The 17723-nt window shown below is 42.3% G+C and overlaps 2 protein-coding genes across 9 annotated transcripts in view; both read right to left on the bottom strand.

Annotated features, from left to right (window-relative positions):
• pleca (plectin a) overlaps positions 1-1149 on the bottom strand; it is an 80788-nt gene extending 79639 nt beyond the window's left edge. For all 8 annotated transcript variants that reach the window (XM_069516404.1, XM_069516437.1, XM_069516406.1 and 5 more), the window contains exons 1-2: positions 981-1149; positions 71-108 (exon numbers count right to left, since the gene is read on the bottom strand). In XM_069516404.1, the coding sequence (XP_069372505.1) occupies positions 71-108; positions 981-1134 (192 nt within the window). In that variant the 5' untranslated portion in view covers positions 1135-1149. The remainder of the gene's footprint in view (positions 1-70; positions 109-980) is intronic.
• Positions 1150-2611: 1462 nt separating this feature from the next.
• On the bottom strand, positions 2612-10884 carry eif3eb (eukaryotic translation initiation factor 3, subunit E, b). The gene is made up of 13 exons (XM_020104385.2): positions 10752-10884; positions 10083-10200; positions 9283-9400; positions 9101-9143; positions 8315-8419; positions 8090-8215; positions 7443-7567; positions 7002-7128; positions 6806-6907; positions 4375-4484; positions 3993-4095; positions 3624-3758; positions 2612-3007 (listed from the first exon to the last, which is right to left on the bottom strand). Exons 1-13 carry the CDS (start codon positions 10839-10841, stop codon positions 2969-2971), a joined length of 1341 nt encoding a protein of 446 aa, XP_019959944.1. The 5' UTR covers positions 10842-10884; the 3' UTR covers positions 2612-2968.
• Between the last annotated feature and the right edge of the window lie 6839 nt (positions 10885-17723).

Below are 17723 nucleotides of genomic sequence, written 5' to 3'. Positions count from 1 at the left end.
ATCACATTTTTCTACTTTTCTTGAGGATCCTGTTGAAAGTCAGTTATTCTGATGGGATGAGTTTCCTCACCTGAGTTGGAGCTTTGGATTTGGAGCGTTTTGTCATCACTGTGTGGAAACAAACACATTTCAATCAACGAGGGAAAAAACTGTTTAGCAACACAATTAACAGAGGTCATGAGAAAATGTGGGGGGGGACATCATCAGGGGACGGATCCAGGGGCGGGAACAGGACCCAGCTGAAATCTGATTGGCCCCTGAAGTGTCCCTGTCCTGTCTTTTAAAATACAAACAAAAACTTACTAATAATAGATATGAGAAGTTTTATTTTAACACATTATTCTTGAAGACACAAAAATATATTAGATGATGTTCGTAAGTGGTAAAACTGCTGTAAAAACTGTTGAGTCACGGTTCACTGTATCCACATGTTGTCTTGCAGTGATGTGCCGGCTGCCATGACTCTGCATTGTGAGCCATGACGTCACATCATCAGGTTATAGCTGATGTACATCTCTCGGCTCAGATTCTGGAGTTTGGTGCGGCGTCAAAGTGTAAATTCACATTTGCAGTTTGACGGAAAAGTAGCACGTTGGCTGACAGCAGCCTCTCGAACAAATAAAATGTTTTATTGTACTCAGGAGTATGAAAGAGCCATTGTTTTCCTCTCACATGGGTAACGGCACATTTAAACAGTGGCTGCTCAGACCACAAAACGGAGGCAGAGCCAACACGAGCCGGCAGTTTCTGGAAAAAGCGGATCCTGCAGTCGAGTCTTGGAAAGGAAACCAACAATTTTAACAACCGGAGTTGGAAAAAAAAAAGAAAAAAAAAAAGCATTTCCACTGAGTGTTCCTGCTGCTAAAAACAGAGCCTGACTTTCAGCTAAAGCTCCAGTGAGAAGTTTCTTCTGTGAGTTTATCACAGGCCTCCACAGGGCAGAGCAGAGGGGGGGGGGGGGCAGGGGGGGTGGCACCTACCTGCCAGGTATTTCTCCAGGGAGGACGAGGAGCTCTGGTTCCAGCTGTAGCAGCAGAAGAAGAGGAGCCAGACCAGGAGGGTGGCCAGCACCAGAGCGAGGACCCAGAGGAGCCGGGCCACAGCCGGGTTGGTGACAGCTGTCAGGAGGTCCATGCTGAAGGCTGCTCAGCACGCTGCTCGAGCCTCGCTGTATCTAGTCAGTCTGACGTCCACGGTGGGACTGCAGCACATGAACGGGTCGCAGTGGGTCGGTTTGCGTCCTGTCGGGGGGGGGGGGGGGAGAGAAGCCACGGTGCGTACAGCGGCAGGAAGAGGCAGCAGCCAGAGCAACAGCAACCACAGATGGATACCAGCTGTTCCAGACGCAGCGCTGCTCAGACCTCAGCCCACGTCAGCTCTGAGTGTGTGTAAGCATGTGTGTATGTTGTATTTTACTGGAAAAGTGTGTGTGTGTTTATGTGTGTGTGTGTTTATGTGTGTGTGTGTGTAAGGAAACAGTCTGGAGGAGTGGCTCAGAGTTACAGCGGCTGGTACAAACCTCCAGCCACTCCCAGGCTGAACATCAGGAGGAATCCTCACAATGAGGAGCTGAAATGTTGAGGGGCAACTCAGAAATGCACCTGGGGCACATCCCCCCCCCCCCCCGTCTTCACTCAAACACCCGCCGGCTGTAATTTTGTGTAGCGGCAGAAACAGACGTTCAGACGTCTCTCAACACAGCTGCATTGTAAAGGTGTGCTCATGCCTGTCATTCCTTCACTGTCATCATTAAAGGATTAAACTGTCTAAAAACAAAAACTCCAGCTACACCTTCAGGTCCAAATTACACACAAGACGACAACACTGAGATTCTACTTAGCTTCAATTGACCCAGAACCGGTTTGTAGGTGCGCATCCTGCTCGCTGCTGTCACAAGTTAAATATTTGCAGAAATGCAGTCGTCGCTGCAGCGTCGCTGAATTTGCAGAAGTGTAGTTGAACATTAACTGTGCAAGCAGGAAAAAAAACATTTTCAACAAACAGAGCTACAGTAAAAAAAAGACAGAAAAAAAATTATCCAAGTGTGACTGATTAAAAATGTGTGTCTTGTGAGTTTTGATCCAATTCTTTTCTTTCAATTATCAGATCAAGGACGGAGGACAGTCAACGTCAGTGTCTACTTTCAAAAGTGTTTTTCATTTCATGTATAAATCAGTTTTATGTCCGTCTGTCAAGAGAGGTTATGTTTTCACCCCTGTGCGTTTCTTTGTCAGCAGAATTGCACAAAAACAACTGAGCGGACGTCGATGGAACCTGGTGGTAGGATGTGGTTTGGGTCAGGCAGGGACCCGTTAAATGATGGTGTGGATCCAGAATTGTATTTTCACTTTCGTAATAATTCATGGACCTCGATGAAAGAAAAATCATCCCAGCACCATTTTCAGACACTGAATTTCTGAATCCTGTCTGTGTGGAGTTTTGTGTTTTCTCTGTGTCTCTGCAGGTTTTCTGGAGATTCTAAACATCAAAGTCAAAGAAGAAAGCTCAGACTGTCTGCCCCCAAAAAAAAAAAAATATATATATATATATAAATAAAAATGAGCCAACTACGCCATCTAGTGGTGAAGTAAAGGAAGAACAGTCAAATCAGTTTCTCTTTAGGAGCAAATTTGTGTTTAATGATAATTTATTGTTGCTTCCGAAGAGTCTCAAAAACATTTTACGGATTTCCAATAGATTCTGAAGAGAGTGACAATGTAAACATCTCCATATGTGAATGAAGCATCATGAATGACAATTAGTTAACAATGAAACCTAGCTGCCTCCTCTCCAGTGCTTTTTACTGCATAAGTTAAACTGGCAGTTAAATAATAATATAAATAACAAGTGGATAAGTAAAAATAAACTATAATAAATAATCTATAATAACAAATAAACTCTTAAATGCAATAAAAAGCCTCAGTAACATACTGAAAGCATCTGCATCCTCCTGACGCTGATTTCCATTTCAGTAGAAGCCGGAGTCTTGCGCGGCCCAGTTTGGTGTCTGAGGAACAGACATCAGAAGAAGCGTCAGAAGAAAAGTTCAAACTACTTTATAAAGAAGATGAACAGAGATGTGTTACTTAAAATAAACGTCCTCCGACTGAAAACGGACGAAATAAAAGACTAACTACACATTTTTCAGCTCCGCAAATTAAATTCAAGATCCCTTTTTTTACCAATAGTAAATTTATGAACTGAAATTCATCGGTGACAGTTGCGATCTGCTACAGGGGGAGATGAGGAGTTTAATCTCGAGCTACATGACAAAGCTTGCTTTTAAAACACATCACTGTTGCTACGGTTACGCCTGCTGTCAAGCCACTAAAACAGAAAAGTTTAGAAGCGCTGCTGGAAAACATGGAAAATAAAGTATAATTAAAAACAGAATGAACTGACGCCTGAAAAATGACTGAAATGAAAATAAATCAAGCGTTGAACTGGTCGTCATCAGACGGCTGATGGACGTGTGACCCGACTACGTGTTTACAATGAAACCTTGAGTTGTCAACTCAAAAACAAACAAACATACATTCAATATTGAACGATCCTCTGTCCCTCAACAGTAAACACAGTGAGAAGTGTTCACTTCCATGTGCTGCGTTTGGTTCTCACTTTACCTCGTTCCTGTTGTTGTGAGCCGCCCGCTTCTCAATGTTCATTGCCAACATCTGGCTACGGAACGACAGACTCTTTGTCTTCTCGATCACCTGCTGGTACGGCGACACCGCGTTGTTGCCCATCACCACATGACCCTGGGAAACATTAAATTAACGTTTAAATTATTAATCTGAAAGACTGACGTTGAAGTATTTTACTGCCTGGTTAATCCCGACAGGTCTTATTTGCTTTTCTGAGTCTAACAAGAACGAAGTGGATAAAAGTGACAAAGCTGTTACACAAAAACCAGTCGTCTAGTGAGATTTGTTTGTGTTGGGATCAGTGACTTGAAGCTCGTCTGACTTGGATCGGTGAATGCAGAGCCTCACCAGCTTGGAGTCGATCTTGGCATCAAGTCTGGCGTTACGGATGAGGTCGACGATCCACCTCTCCGCCTCCTCGGGCGTCATGTTGAGCTTGTCTGCCAGCATGCTGAGAGGAACAGAGGAGCGGGGCGTTTCAGTTCAGAACATTTTCTTTGAGAGAATTTAAAGACGCTGACGACTACATTTGAAAAGCTCTAAGAGGACATGAGTAAAAGCACGGAGAAGTAAAATCAAAGCACAAAATCAATCGTCTGAGTAAACAAGTTAAAACATCTTTCGATTCCTTCTCTCTCACTCTCTCTCTCTCTCTCATCAGTCCATTCACAAATAAAAAGGCCCGGCACACAGCGGTTCTGACACACAAGTCTATTTCCGAGACGTCTACCTGATGCTGATGCACTGATGAATCCGACAGAAGGTCTCGAAGATGAAGAGGCGGGCGTTCTCAATGAAGTCCTCAAGGCAGGCGACCAGAAAGAAGTCATTCACGAGAACCTGAAGGAAAAAGATCATTCATTTACACACACACACACACACACACACACACACACACACACACACACACACACACACACACACACACACACACACACACACACACACACACACACACACACACACACACACACACACACACACACACACACACACACACACACAAAGTGTAGACAGACGAAAGAACAGGTCAAAGGTTCCCACAGTTAGAGAGTCCAGTTCCTCTGCCGGCACGAAGCAGATTTTCCAGTAAACAAACGTCTTTATATTTCAAACGCTTGTGATGAAACAACACTCTATAATTCCATCACTCAGACGGTCGCTGTGATTTCTAACCACAGCCACGATTTACTGGAACGATACGTCTTTTGTAAGTTTACTTGAGGACACAACAGCACCACACAACGACCGCATGTGATGCGCTGGCAACTGTACCCTATGGTTTGGTTGTTTTAATTCACCAATCAGGGAGACATTTCAGCCACTGCTTCATCCACCAAACACTAAAATGTCCAGGACAAGGAAGTTCTGCTCTCACCTCAGTCCACGTGTGGGTTTGTTTGTCAGCAGGATTACGCAAAATCGAACGGATTTCCACAAAACTTGGTGAAAGGTTGAGACAAGAAAGAGCCATTTCAATTTTGACAAGCGTCCAGATCAGGGGCGGATCATGCTTTTGTTTTTTTTCCAACAACAATTTGGGACGCATTTAAGAGACCGATCTACGAGTGTGTGAAATTTGGTGCAGCTTGTTGAATTTAAGGAGACGTTTTTTGAATCAAAATGCTTATTTTACACTTCCTTCCGAATCTATTCCAGTTATGTGCTCGATATGAGGAACCAGCTGTGGTGTGACGGTTGCATCATGTACACGTGTCGAGTTTTTTTGATGAAAAGAAGAAAACAAAATCGTTGCTATGGAATTACAGAAAACATTAGAATGGCAAAGTAGAGCAAATACCTCCGTCAAGGTCCAACAGTCCACTAAAGAAACCACATTTAAATTCACTACATTTTATTTGGATCTCTAACAAGTCGCTTAAACACTCAAACAAACAAGCCTCAAGATCCATTAATTATTCTTTTAATTAAAAAGGTTGAAAAACTAATTTTATTAAAGAAAGAAAAAAAAAAAAAATCCTGAATCTCAGCCCTGATCCAGATCCACACCCAAATTCAATTTCTTCCCTGACTCATGCGTCATCGTTCTTCCACCTCACTAACAGGCAAACAAAAAAACAAAGATGAAAACATAAGCTCCTCTGCGGAGGAAATAAAAACCTATCATTACCTGATTTGCATAAATATTAAGTTTTATGAAAATATTGCATTGAAACAAAATGATTAAGGCCGAACATACTGCTCAGTATTCAATACTGTTTTAATACACGCATTAATATGAGCTGTCACATAACATGTGAGTGTTTCGTCGCAGATTATACTGTGAAGTCTCTACCTGCGGTTTTTAACAGCAGTGATCACAGCAACATCAAATAGGATGTTTGGCCCTTAAATCTCCAGAAGAGCTTAAATGTATGAATACATTAGTGTCTGGGGATCTGACAGGCGATGCGGCACCATTATTTCATAAAGGAGTCGTTTTTGTGTGAGATATCCAATTATGCCCTGCCTTGCTGTGGTAAACACAAGGTGCCACAATAATCCAGAAATACTCCATGGGTAATTATTTTTCACAACTTGAGATCAAGACAATCCGTCGCTGATATTTATATTTAACAAATGAGTGCTTCACGTCAGTGTTTGGACAGAAATTAAAATAAGTTGTTGGTCTCCGGAGGAAAGAACGTGTACATTTTAATTCCCTTGGCGATAAAAACACAGCAGAATCCATGACGACAGAACGACTTCCATCAACGTGCTCACACTCTGTCACTGACAGCATAGCTGAGGGCCCCCCCGCCACACTGAACAATTTATACAGGGGGAGTAAAAGCCAATTGATGAGTGTGTTGAGCGAATGAGCAAAGTGGTCCCCAAGCACAACTCCAAAACAAAACTGCAGTCAAGGGTTTCCAAAGAGGAGGCAACAGAGCTTCAAAATCTGACAGCTCCTCTGCTTTGAAAATCAAACTGGAATAAAAGCGAGAGGCAGCAAATCAGGCCACACATGGATTTGCTGAGGCTGAATAGCTGCAAAGTGAAATGTGTGGGACTCAGGAGATCAGAGCACCATGGCTAAGGGAGGCCTCATATTACCCTTCAGTCCCAGGAGACGGCTAACTTGTGTGGGGTGATTCAAGCCCGTGAACCGTGACAAACGCACACTGTCAAGCGATAACGCTGAAGGGGGAGAAACTTACCGACTCACACTCCCTGAGCTTCTTCTGGGCGCTGTCAAAGTCGAAGTTCACATAGAGACACTCGACAAACTCTGTGATCGGGTCCTTGTACGTGTACGACTCCTGCGGGAGGGAGACAGAAACCATGAATCAGAGGTCGACTGAATCGTTGAGGCTATGAGATCATCATAGTTCCTCTAACGATTGTTGATTTTACCTGTTGAATGACTTTTACCAAGTCCTTGAGGACTTGCCTGCGCTTTCGTACGTCTTTGTTGGTGATGACTGCCGTTGTGAGGTATCGCAGGATGTGTGGGCACATTGTCTGGATGGCATTCAGGTATCTGGAAAACATAATAGGTGCCATCATTGGTTGCCATCACAACGGAGTTGGGTGTCAGTGTTTTTACTCCAAAACAAAAGAATAATAAAAGTTTTTCCACACAGGAACTGAGAAATAAATTAATTCATACATTTTGTTAAATACCTGAAATTTTATAACAAAATATGTTCAGGTAAAGAAAACTAAATGGAACATTATTAAAAAAGCCCAGCTACATGGAAGGCCACCAAACACTGTCCTCAGCCTGTGTCCTTGACCAACCGAGAATTCAATATAATATATTACTTTGCTGTATTGAAAAAAATGTCGACTCACTGAGGCTGGTAGAGGAAGAGCTCGATGATATTGTCTCTGCCTTTGGGATGGTTGAAGAAGACGAAGAGGGACCAGTGGATGAGCCAGGTCCTCTGCTGGAGTGACTGGAGCGGAGAGCTCACCGACTAGAAGGAGAAAATGATCCATCAGCTTTTATTTTAACTACAGGGAAATGGTCAGAAAGTGAGTTTACAATATAAATATTGAGGCAAGTCGAGATGCTGCGTGTGGTAAAGGGTGGATGGGACGGACAAAAAGTATATTATGATATAAATGTTCACATTAGTTAAGGTTAAAGATTTTTGCTCCTGAGTTAAGCTTTTAAACTCACAACACAACAAAACGTACATAGAAAACAAGATGAGAGAAAAAATCTATTATATGGCAGAACCGTGTACGGACGTGTTTGGTGCCTCTCTTCACACAGACATAAATCTGACATCTTGGTCCAAGCTCAGCTATGAAATCCCACCACACCTCCGGGCGGCTGACAGTATTGTCCTGAAGCGCTAGCTCTGCAGAACACTGGCATTACGTGTGCTTGTTACTGCAACAGGCATGAAATTCTCTGCAAGCAAGCAGGTGTGTGTGTGTGTGTGTGTGTGTGTGTGTGTGTGTGTGTGTGTGTGTGTGTGTCACTTTCTCACATTGTTGTCAATAGTCTCCCTGAGTCGAGTGAGGTCCTCCATGGCTGCTTCCCAGTTCTGCATCAGGATCTCAGAAGCCAGTTTCCCCCACAGAGAGCTCAGGGCGTTCCTGTCCGTCGATGGAACCTGAGCAAAGAGCAATAAATACAAAACACTGTGAACAACGCAGACAGATTGAATTTCTGTATTTATTACTTTTCTCTATTCAAATGTGTTTACTCTCACCAAGACGCGGAAGAAGTACAGGTACTCAGCAGCCCCGGAGTAGTTACCACACTCGTATTGAAATTTGGCGTACCTGTACAGTGTGTCCAGGTATTCTTGACGAAACTAAGAAACAAAGACAAGGGTGACGAGAAGTTGAATATAAAAACACTGAACAAGGTTCAAATCTCACCAGTGAACAATAACACTGAAGAAAGTGACATGTTCTCTTCTTCTAGCAGCTCAGTAAAGATCCAGTCAATGAGCAGTTCTTTAAAAGAATCTACAGCCGGAGTGCAGCTGTACTAATCCACTGTTTTTTAAAACTGCTGGTGTCTTTGCTTTTCCCCCCGAAATAAAGCTGCATGGGAGAAGCTGCAGCGACGACACAATGTGGTTGATGAGTGAATGTGCAGCATCTCTCATGTTAGGCAAAAAAAAAAAAGAAAAAGAAAATATGTGGGTTTTTTTTAAAGCCATCAACAAAGCTCAGAGCACACAGCGTGGATAATGTTTTTATACACCGACTAATCCCAAACGAGGAGTGAAAGGTAAAATAAAGTGACTACTGGTAGAAAAGTTGCAATGAGTTACTCACAAAGTGAGTAATGAGCAGACGGGTGGGAGTAGCTGGACGTTTTAGGATTCTGAGATTTGGAAAACAGCCCTGCTGGCGCTCAGTGGCAGCTGGTTGTCATGGAAACAAAAACACACATTGTCCCTCCCACCTCGCAGGATTAAAAAGCAGTCCAGTTCTTCTTCGACAAGACAAACAGTGTGAACACACTGTTAACATCTCAATCTTACATTGTGTTTCTCTGACAGGTAGTCAAACAGCATCCTCCCGTCTCTGGTACAGAAAAAAAAAAAAAATCAATAGATGTCTCGGTCGAGTACACAGACTTTACAAAACAATCAGAGGTATTTTAATACTGTCAGTACTACGATATAAAGGCTGCAGAGTATTTGAGAGAAACAGCTGATCAGACCTTGTGGACTGCATCTGTCGCGTGGTCTCTGGATCTTCAAACATCTTGACGATAGGTTCTGTCTCTGACTGGAGCTGCTTCAGTTGAGCCACCACAGTGCTCCTCTTCTCCCTCAAGGCTACGACATGAGATTCACCATCACACATTTTTCATTTCCATTACGTGCAGCTCAAAAGAAACGATCTCAAACCTGAGAATCTACACATGGTTAACTAACCGACCATATGCTGGTAAAACTCGTGCAGCAGCTGCTAACAGCACTTCTACTCCAACCATTCACCAGCTGATGTTCAGATGATGTTACTACTCTGTTCAGATTTACTGATTAATTAAGCAGCTGCAACTTATAATTATATAATTTATCAATTGATCAGAGAAAGCAAAACTTCAGTTAATCGATTGGTCTCCAAGATGTCCGACACAAAACCGACCAGTCTTCAAATTGCTTGTTAGACTGACCTTCAGTCTCAAACTCAGATTTTCGTGTTTTCATCATAGAGGAGAATCGGTAAAAAATTATATTTAAGAAGCTGAAACCTACGTTTTAGCAAATTGAACATTTAATTTGTCAGTTTAGTGAAGGATTCAAACCTACGACCATGATGTCAAATATACTAATTAAAGTACGAAGCAAAGTTTAAGGCACTTTCCATGAATACATTCTTATCCACCACACAGTCCATCATCAGGCACCTTTGAAAGCAGCTAACCTTTCATTTCAGTGCCTACGATGTTCACACAGTGTAACACAACAAGCTGCCATAAATAAAACGTGTGTGCTAAACCACAGTCTTACTCACAGTGTGGGATTTCCTTGTCCGGGTACAGGTTTTTGTAGACATCCATGGCGAAGTCCACCATGTTTGTCTCGCTGAGGAGGTCCAGCTTTCCCTGAAGAAGTTCCTTCTCATTGTAGATCTGTTAGAATTAAAAAAAAATATTATGTTAATCGAATTATCTGAACTTTAAAACATGAAGTTAAATGAACAGAACAGCTGGAAGGTGACTACAAACATTTAGGATAATAAAATAAAACCCCTAAGAAACTAAACTAAGTCCCCTCGACCTGTTTTTAGCGCTTTAATGTCATTGAATATAAATGTTTTATTCAAACCGAGCAGGTTTTTCCAAATGTTAGATCTTCACTCCTCAGCACAGATGGATGCTGCTTCTGTGAGGAGTCTGGCAGCTAAGCTAAAGGCTAACACGTCCGGCAACACGAAGAAGAACCAGGCTGCACAAACCCTGCAGAGACAACATGAACACGTTTCTGTCCTCGCAGTTTATTCAACGCGTGGAAACTTATCTCAAACTGTCAAGTGACAACAAACTGTTGGTGCCCCGGCTAACGTGGCTGCTAGCAGGTGGCTGACCGGCTGAGGTGAACCACCGGGTTTCTCGGGTATAAATCTCCGCTGACATTCAGCGACATCGCGTTCGGTCGTCGGCAGAAGCGAACAGTGTCTCACCTCCTTCACCGACAGGAACTCCAGCAGAGGGAAAACCAGATGCCGGTCCAGAAAGTGAGCGATCCCGGTTGTCAGGTCGTGGTCCGCCATCTTGGCTGGATTCAAAGACGGAACTTTATTGACAAGCACAGGAACGCCCATGGCAGCGTCGTCAGCTGGTACACATACGTCATCACTCTTTCCTTCAAAACAAGGTATTAACAACATTTAATGTTTTTATTATTATTATTATTATTGTTATTATTATTATTATTATTATTATTATTAAAGTAATTATCACATTTATTATTATTATTATTATTACAATGATTATAAGAACAATAATAAGCATCATCATTTACTGTTATATATAATTTATTAGAATAAACTTTATATTTGTCTACAAAGCTGAGCATATCAACTTTCTGAACAAATGTACAATAAAAATTAAATAACCAATCAAATTTAAAAAAGCAATCAGGCAGCAAGAGACACAGTCACTAAAGTTTATTTGAATTTACTTTGCTTAATTAAATATATGGTCAAGAGATTAATGCGGTGTGTTGTTGTGAACAAGGAGCATCACAGAGTAAAACCTAAACTGCTCTGAAAATGTCACTGTGTGTGTGTGTGTGTGTGTGTGTGTGCGTGTGTGTGTTATTTGGTGCAGCTCGGTTGAACTTAAGGGGACTGTTGGGCCTTGGAGGAAGTGTGAGCTCTACTGATCTTGGTGCATTCAAGAGTTAAATCGAGGCAGTAACTCATGAAAAACTGCATAGTTTAACTTTCAAAAAACTGCTCCCTCATCACTTTGTGTTTTCTCGGTCGAGTGTGGACATCGCTTTCATTTTTTTGAATAACTATGAGGCAATGAAGTCCCTCATGTAACCTCCATTGAAGAACTTATTCACCAGCGCAGTAAATAACCCAGACAGGAGAGAACGTCCTTTTTCGCTGGCACACGTCCACGTTCCCGCTCTCGCCCTCTCGCTGTCCATCCAGGACAAATCCCTAACTCAGTCTCAGCGGTTGGCTGCCGTCCACTTCCACTTCGCTTTATGAGAACAAGAACAAGAGCCAGTTGGATGTGAAACAGCTCGAGAAGAAGCCAGGGGTGTAATAAAGACACGAAGGCAAGAAACACGCATGAAACTGATTAATGACAAAGAGCAACATCGGTTAATAGATGCAATCCTGCGTTTAACGTCCTCTGTTGGTGACGATTTTAATTGAATGTCTTCAGGTTAGTGTGCGGTTCTCTCTACCAGGTGGTTTCCTGAACCACGGTGTGTCAAAGTAAATTAATTTTCACGCTCTGACAGCGAAGAGGTGGAAATGAAGCAGCAGGAGCAGCAGCTTGTCCTGGAGATTCCTTCCTCAAACCCCCAAACGTTAACGTCTCATTCAGGTTCTGACCATCTTCCCTGCAGTCGGATGATCTTTGCAAAGCTGCAAAGGACCAGTGATGTCTTGTGGCTTGTTAGGTGCAGAGCTGCAGTCACCAGGCAACGGTGTTGAGACACTTTCTCTCATGGCCCTGAGATGACAAACCTTAAGTCACAAAAAAATGTAACACGGTGAGACTTCCTTCCCTCTCGTTGAAAATGGAGTTAGTTTCTTATTTTAAGCAAATAAACAAGGACAGACCTACACATGTCATCGTCAATTATGCAAATCGCATCAATCATTCTGGTTAAAATCGAGAGGCGACCGAGCGTCTGAGGTTGTTGCTCCTAAACCTTTGGAAGAATATTGTTAAGTGTGTTTTTAAAAGGCTTCTGAAACTTGTTTGCATTCATTAACCTCCTCACAACTCTCTATGTCTGCTTTAAATTGAAGTTTATTTTGGTTGCATGATTAATTCATGTAATTTAGTTTTCTGTTTATTTGTATTCTTGTATTTGGAACATGCATCTGTAAGTTGAATGAAATCCTAATGAAACCTGAGCACAGTGCCAGCGTTTCACAAAATTAAAACCCTTTTCCTGTGAAGCGTGACACAAACACCACGTTAGCTGTCGCCGCTACTCGTCAGCCCCGTTCAAAGAGCTGCTGCTTTGGTGTTGCTCTCTTCTTGCTTCCTTTTATTTCTTTATGCCGAAGAAGAAAAAAACACAGGTTGGAAGTGAATCTTCCTCCTGGGAAACTCTTGAACTCTGAAAGCTTTGGCTCCATTTGTGGTTGAAGGGTGTGTCATCTCACAGATTTCCTGTAAAATCTGAGCCAGATTCGACTGCAGAGCCGAGGCCATAAAGAACCGACCATATTCTCAATAATGGACTTAATTACACTAATGAAAATCAATACCGTGATGCTAATGTTCTATATGTAGACGTCCCCATTCGATGAGCATATGAATATTGTATGTAGAGACGTGGAGGGAAGGACATTAAACATTATATAGGGTGGTGTGCTCAGCTGCAGACAGGAGACAGAAAAAACTAGAACAATAGGTGAAATCTGTTGTTTTGGAAAAAAGTGGAACAGCAAGAAAAAATGTAAGAGAAAACATAAACAACCAAAAAAGAAAAGTTCCGTTTCTGAGCAAAACAAATAGTTTTAGATGAATCTGCAAGTTCATTTGTGACCTCAAACAAAAATACATCACAATCATAATCATAATGATAATAAGCTTTATCTGTACAGCAAGTCACTTGTGGAGAGGAAGGTTGTGAAAATCCAAGTGCAGCTTGTTTACATATCTGAAATAAAACCTTAACTCAAATTAGCCATGTGTGTCAATAGACTTGACAGGAATCCTCATGGAAAAGATTTTAAATATACAGAAGCTAAAGTCGACTTCACTCAATTTAAATAGAATAAAAAAACATTCTTTCTTTTTTTTTTTTTTTTTGGGCAATTACGCTGCTGGAGGATGCAGATCAGAGCGAGCAGGGAGTGCAGAGTTGTCATCTGCAGTACGAGAGACTTAAAGGCAGGAACCTGGGACCGAGTGAGGTCTGTGAAGCTTCATGCTCAGCGTGAATGCTCGTTATTTTTCAGCACACGGCAAAAAAAAAAAAAGGAAGAAACAAAGAGCAGTGTTTGTAAGCACTCGTCTCTTTTTTCGCTGCTCTCGCCTTGTGTTTGTTCACGGTGCAGATGTGAAATACCTCAGTTTGATCTGGTTTGAAAGACAGGCGGCACAGTTCACCCCGAACGACAGAGAATCTGTTGTGATGGTTGTTTGTTTGTTTCTGGATTTGCAACCTGAAATATTTCCACTCAAGAATCTCAATTAAAAGAGTCTATCTACCTATCTATCTATCTATCTATCTATCTATCTATCTATCTATCTATCTATCTATCTATCTATCTATCTATCTATCTATCTATCTATCTATCTATCTATCTATCTATCTATCTATCTACCTACCTACCTACCTACCTACCTACCTACCTACCTACCTACCTACCTATCTATCTATCTATCTATCTATCTATCTATCTATCTATCTATCTATCTATCTATCTATCCATCCATCCAACTCTCAAAATCTTGTGTTATGTCATTTGTTTGTAAGTTTTGAGATTTCTGTCTCCACCCTGTTATTACGGAGTTGAAAGAATTTTCATTTGTGTTTTTTCCGACTGCACCTAAAGAAAATGAATCACTTTTATAAAACTTCTAAAACATTCTCCCTGTCTTCACAACAGAGACTATTTCTTCAGGGGAAATTGATTCCTTTGTAAAAACAGTTCACGGTGACGTCTGTGGATCGTCCGCAGATTGATTGATTTATTTTCTATTCAGTTCTGTTAGAAAAGTGAAGAAAACACATGATGCCTGCGATTAAAATCTACTTTCAACACTTTGTTTACTTTATTTAGATCCAATTATGGACATAAAGACTAAATGTCCCTGAATTCAATACAAACTCTTTAGCTTTTCTGGTAATTGAACGTCGTTGCAGTGGAAGACAAGAAAAGCCGCTTAGACATTGTTACATTCCTCAGTCAGAAAATATAAAAACATTGATTCTGACAGAGCTTCACAAAAACACCAGACACGATCAATGTTTCTGTGTTTGATACTGAAAGATTGCACTCAATTGATTGAGTCCAAATAAAGCTGTGCAAGGCTTTTCTCTGGGCCTGTTTCTGAGAAAAGCCTCTGAGTCCTTCAACCTCCAGGGGTGACGTCTGAGCCTCCTTTAAGATTTTTACTTCATTCTTAAACGAACAACTTAGATGGAATTAGTATTCTGCAGAAACCTTTTATGTTCCTGCTCAGGTACTTTCTGTTTAGATTTGAAAACCTGGCACTCGGGACAAATCGCAGCATAAATCAGAGCGGAGGTAAGCAAAGCTGTCCGGCTGTGAGATTTATTTACCCAGCTCCCTTCACTTCACCCCCCCAAGTGTTGAAATATCTGTTCAGTCGAATCACAGACAGATCAGATCGGGGTTTTTTTTTCTCTCTCTTGCAAATGTTCCCGTCTCGATGAATCTTGATTTGACGGATCAGTGTTTTTCCAAGATCAAAATGTCCGGTGTGAACTGTCTGTGGAGATCTGAACAGATTTCCCATTTATTCTGTCAGTTAAACTCATAAATTGATAATTCGGTTGGTTTCAATGTTGTTTCAGCTCTGTAATTAAATATCTTACACTGCTGCACATCCAGAAACATCTCAATCACCGGCGATCTATAAAAACATACTATTTTGGAATAATATAATATATGTGTACCAATTTAAATGAGAATATTTTAAATGTACATCCAGATAAGAGTGCGTGTGTGTACATATATACAGAAATGTATAGATGGTTGGATGGAAACATCCTCCTGAGGCAACGTCTGCTCTCATCCCTGCAGCAGAAACGTCTGTTGGCAAAATCTTCGACAAAGACTTTTGTTTTGTGGATGAGATATGTGTCACACATGTAGACCTAAAATACTTTTGCTTTGTATTTCTATTTTTGTGTTGCGTGTCTTTGCCACGGGCGTGTGCTGTAATCACACCGCCTGTCTGCATGTATTGATTTGTGTGTGTTCTTGCACTGTCCTGCACACAAGCACTGGAGGTGGACACTACAGTGTGTCCCTGGGAGGACGCATCTGTACGACTGTAAAAACACATATGCTTTATTTGGCTCACTGGTTACGTTTGTACACGCTGTACACCCAAATGTATTCAAATGGACTGAGACAGGAATCTGAGGGCTGTTGCAGTTGTTATTCCAAGTCCAAGTCTTTTCTTTTTATTGTTGATTGGCTTGTTTCACAGCAAACAACAGAAGAAATAACACAACAGCTTCCATCACCACACGAGAGACTCACATACATATAAATAAAATAGTATAAAATACATAAAGAGTACGTCAGGTCACAGGAGAATGAGAGAGAAGAAGCTGAGTGGAATGGTCATGTGTCAGTTTGCATAATGAAAACTTTGCCTGAAAAACGCTGTGCTACCGTGAAAACAGCGTCCCGGACTCCTGTGTTTGATCTGAGCAACGTGAGGAAGCATCTTCTTCTTTCTGAGGAGCAGCACGTTTGACAGGAAACATGCGGAGACAGCATCTGACACGTCTGCTCGAATGAGAACGTGTGGTTCAAAAAAGCCTCTTCAGAAGCAGGTATATATAACGGGAGGGAACGCGTCAGTTTCCACACACACACTGCGGCTGCCATCAGAGGGACAAATCAAAAGAAGAACGTCTTTTAACTCGCTCAGACGACTGAGCCACTCTGGTAAACAGACATTTCTCCGTAGCAACAGGCTGACCCCGTTTCTATGGTTATGGTGTCCCTTCTGCTGTTCTTCCTGGACAACGACGGCAAGAGAAAAGAGAAAAGGGCGGACGGGGGTGTGCATGGGCACGTGGGCGCTGCTCAACCTGCAGCAGGTGGTTTCAACCGAATCACCTCCGACGAAGCAAAGCAAGAGAGCGTCAGGTGATAAATGTGAGTCTTGGAATAAAGGACCAAGGAATTCCTGAGTCTGATGCGTCTGCTCAGCGGTGCACCGAGTTAAGGGGGTCACTGCGAGTTCAACATAGATGATTTAGCCTTAAGAGGGAAAGTGATGGGCTATTAGCTGCAGATAGTTTGACTTCTCTCCCCCCACACACAGGTATATATATCCTCCTGGGGCTGCAGAGGGAGGGGGGTGTCAGTTTGTGAGGATTTGGGTTTTAAATCCTCTCAAGCTGATAAATGATGTGGATGGTGATTTTATTTCCCACTTGTTCCTCGACTCCCTCCCTTTTTTTTTTCTTCCCCCCCTCTTAGCTGAAGCTCTGCTCTCTCCCTTCTTCCTCGGAGCTGTGACTGAATCTGCCCATGCACCGTTGCTATGCGACAATCGGAGTAACGAGAGTCATCATTGAATAAGTCATTAACTTAAGGCGAGAGGCATTTCAGACACGATCGTATTCCTAGTTTATTAAGCCAACAAAACAAAGTGCATCAAACCGCGGTGTGATACCCGGAGAGACTTTCAGTGCAGTGCTCAGTGTGTCGCTCAGTGTGATGAGTGGTTATGACAGCTGAAGAGAAGTGGCTGCCAGACGCTGATGTAAGGCACCGCCGCTGAGGCTTTTCTTCTTCCTGCTCCCCAGCGTCCACAGCCACACCCCGGCTAAAGACCCCGAGTGACCCCTTTGGCAATTCAATTCCATTTCCTGCTGCCAGCTGCCCTGAGTCATTACTCTAACTCCAGGGTTATATATTGCTGTGTGTATGTGTGTGTGTGTGTGTGTTTGCGTGTGTGTGTGTGTGTGTGTGTGTGTGTGTGTGTGTGTGTGTGTGTGTGTGTGTGTGTGTGTGTGGGTCCATTGATCTGTCAGTTTTTGCAACAGGCTCAGATTTTCTGCACCAGCTTGAGCGATTCATGGTTTTGTTTTGGTAGTTTGTGTGTGTGTGTACGTTTGTGTGCCAATTGAAAGGGTTTCTCCAACAGTCTGTCAGTTTTTGCAACAGGCACATATTTTCATAGAGTGTGTGTGTGTGTGTGTGTGTGTGTGTCCCTCGTTTTTTAACCACAGG

This window comes from Paralichthys olivaceus, chromosome 20 (genome assembly GCF_024713975.1).
Source record: "Paralichthys olivaceus isolate ysfri-2021 chromosome 20, ASM2471397v2, whole genome shotgun sequence".
Taxonomy (NCBI): domain Eukaryota; kingdom Metazoa; phylum Chordata; class Actinopteri; order Pleuronectiformes; family Paralichthyidae; genus Paralichthys; species Paralichthys olivaceus.
Note: the sequence above shows the minus strand (reverse complement) of the source record. Positions and strands in the feature narration are given on the sequence as shown.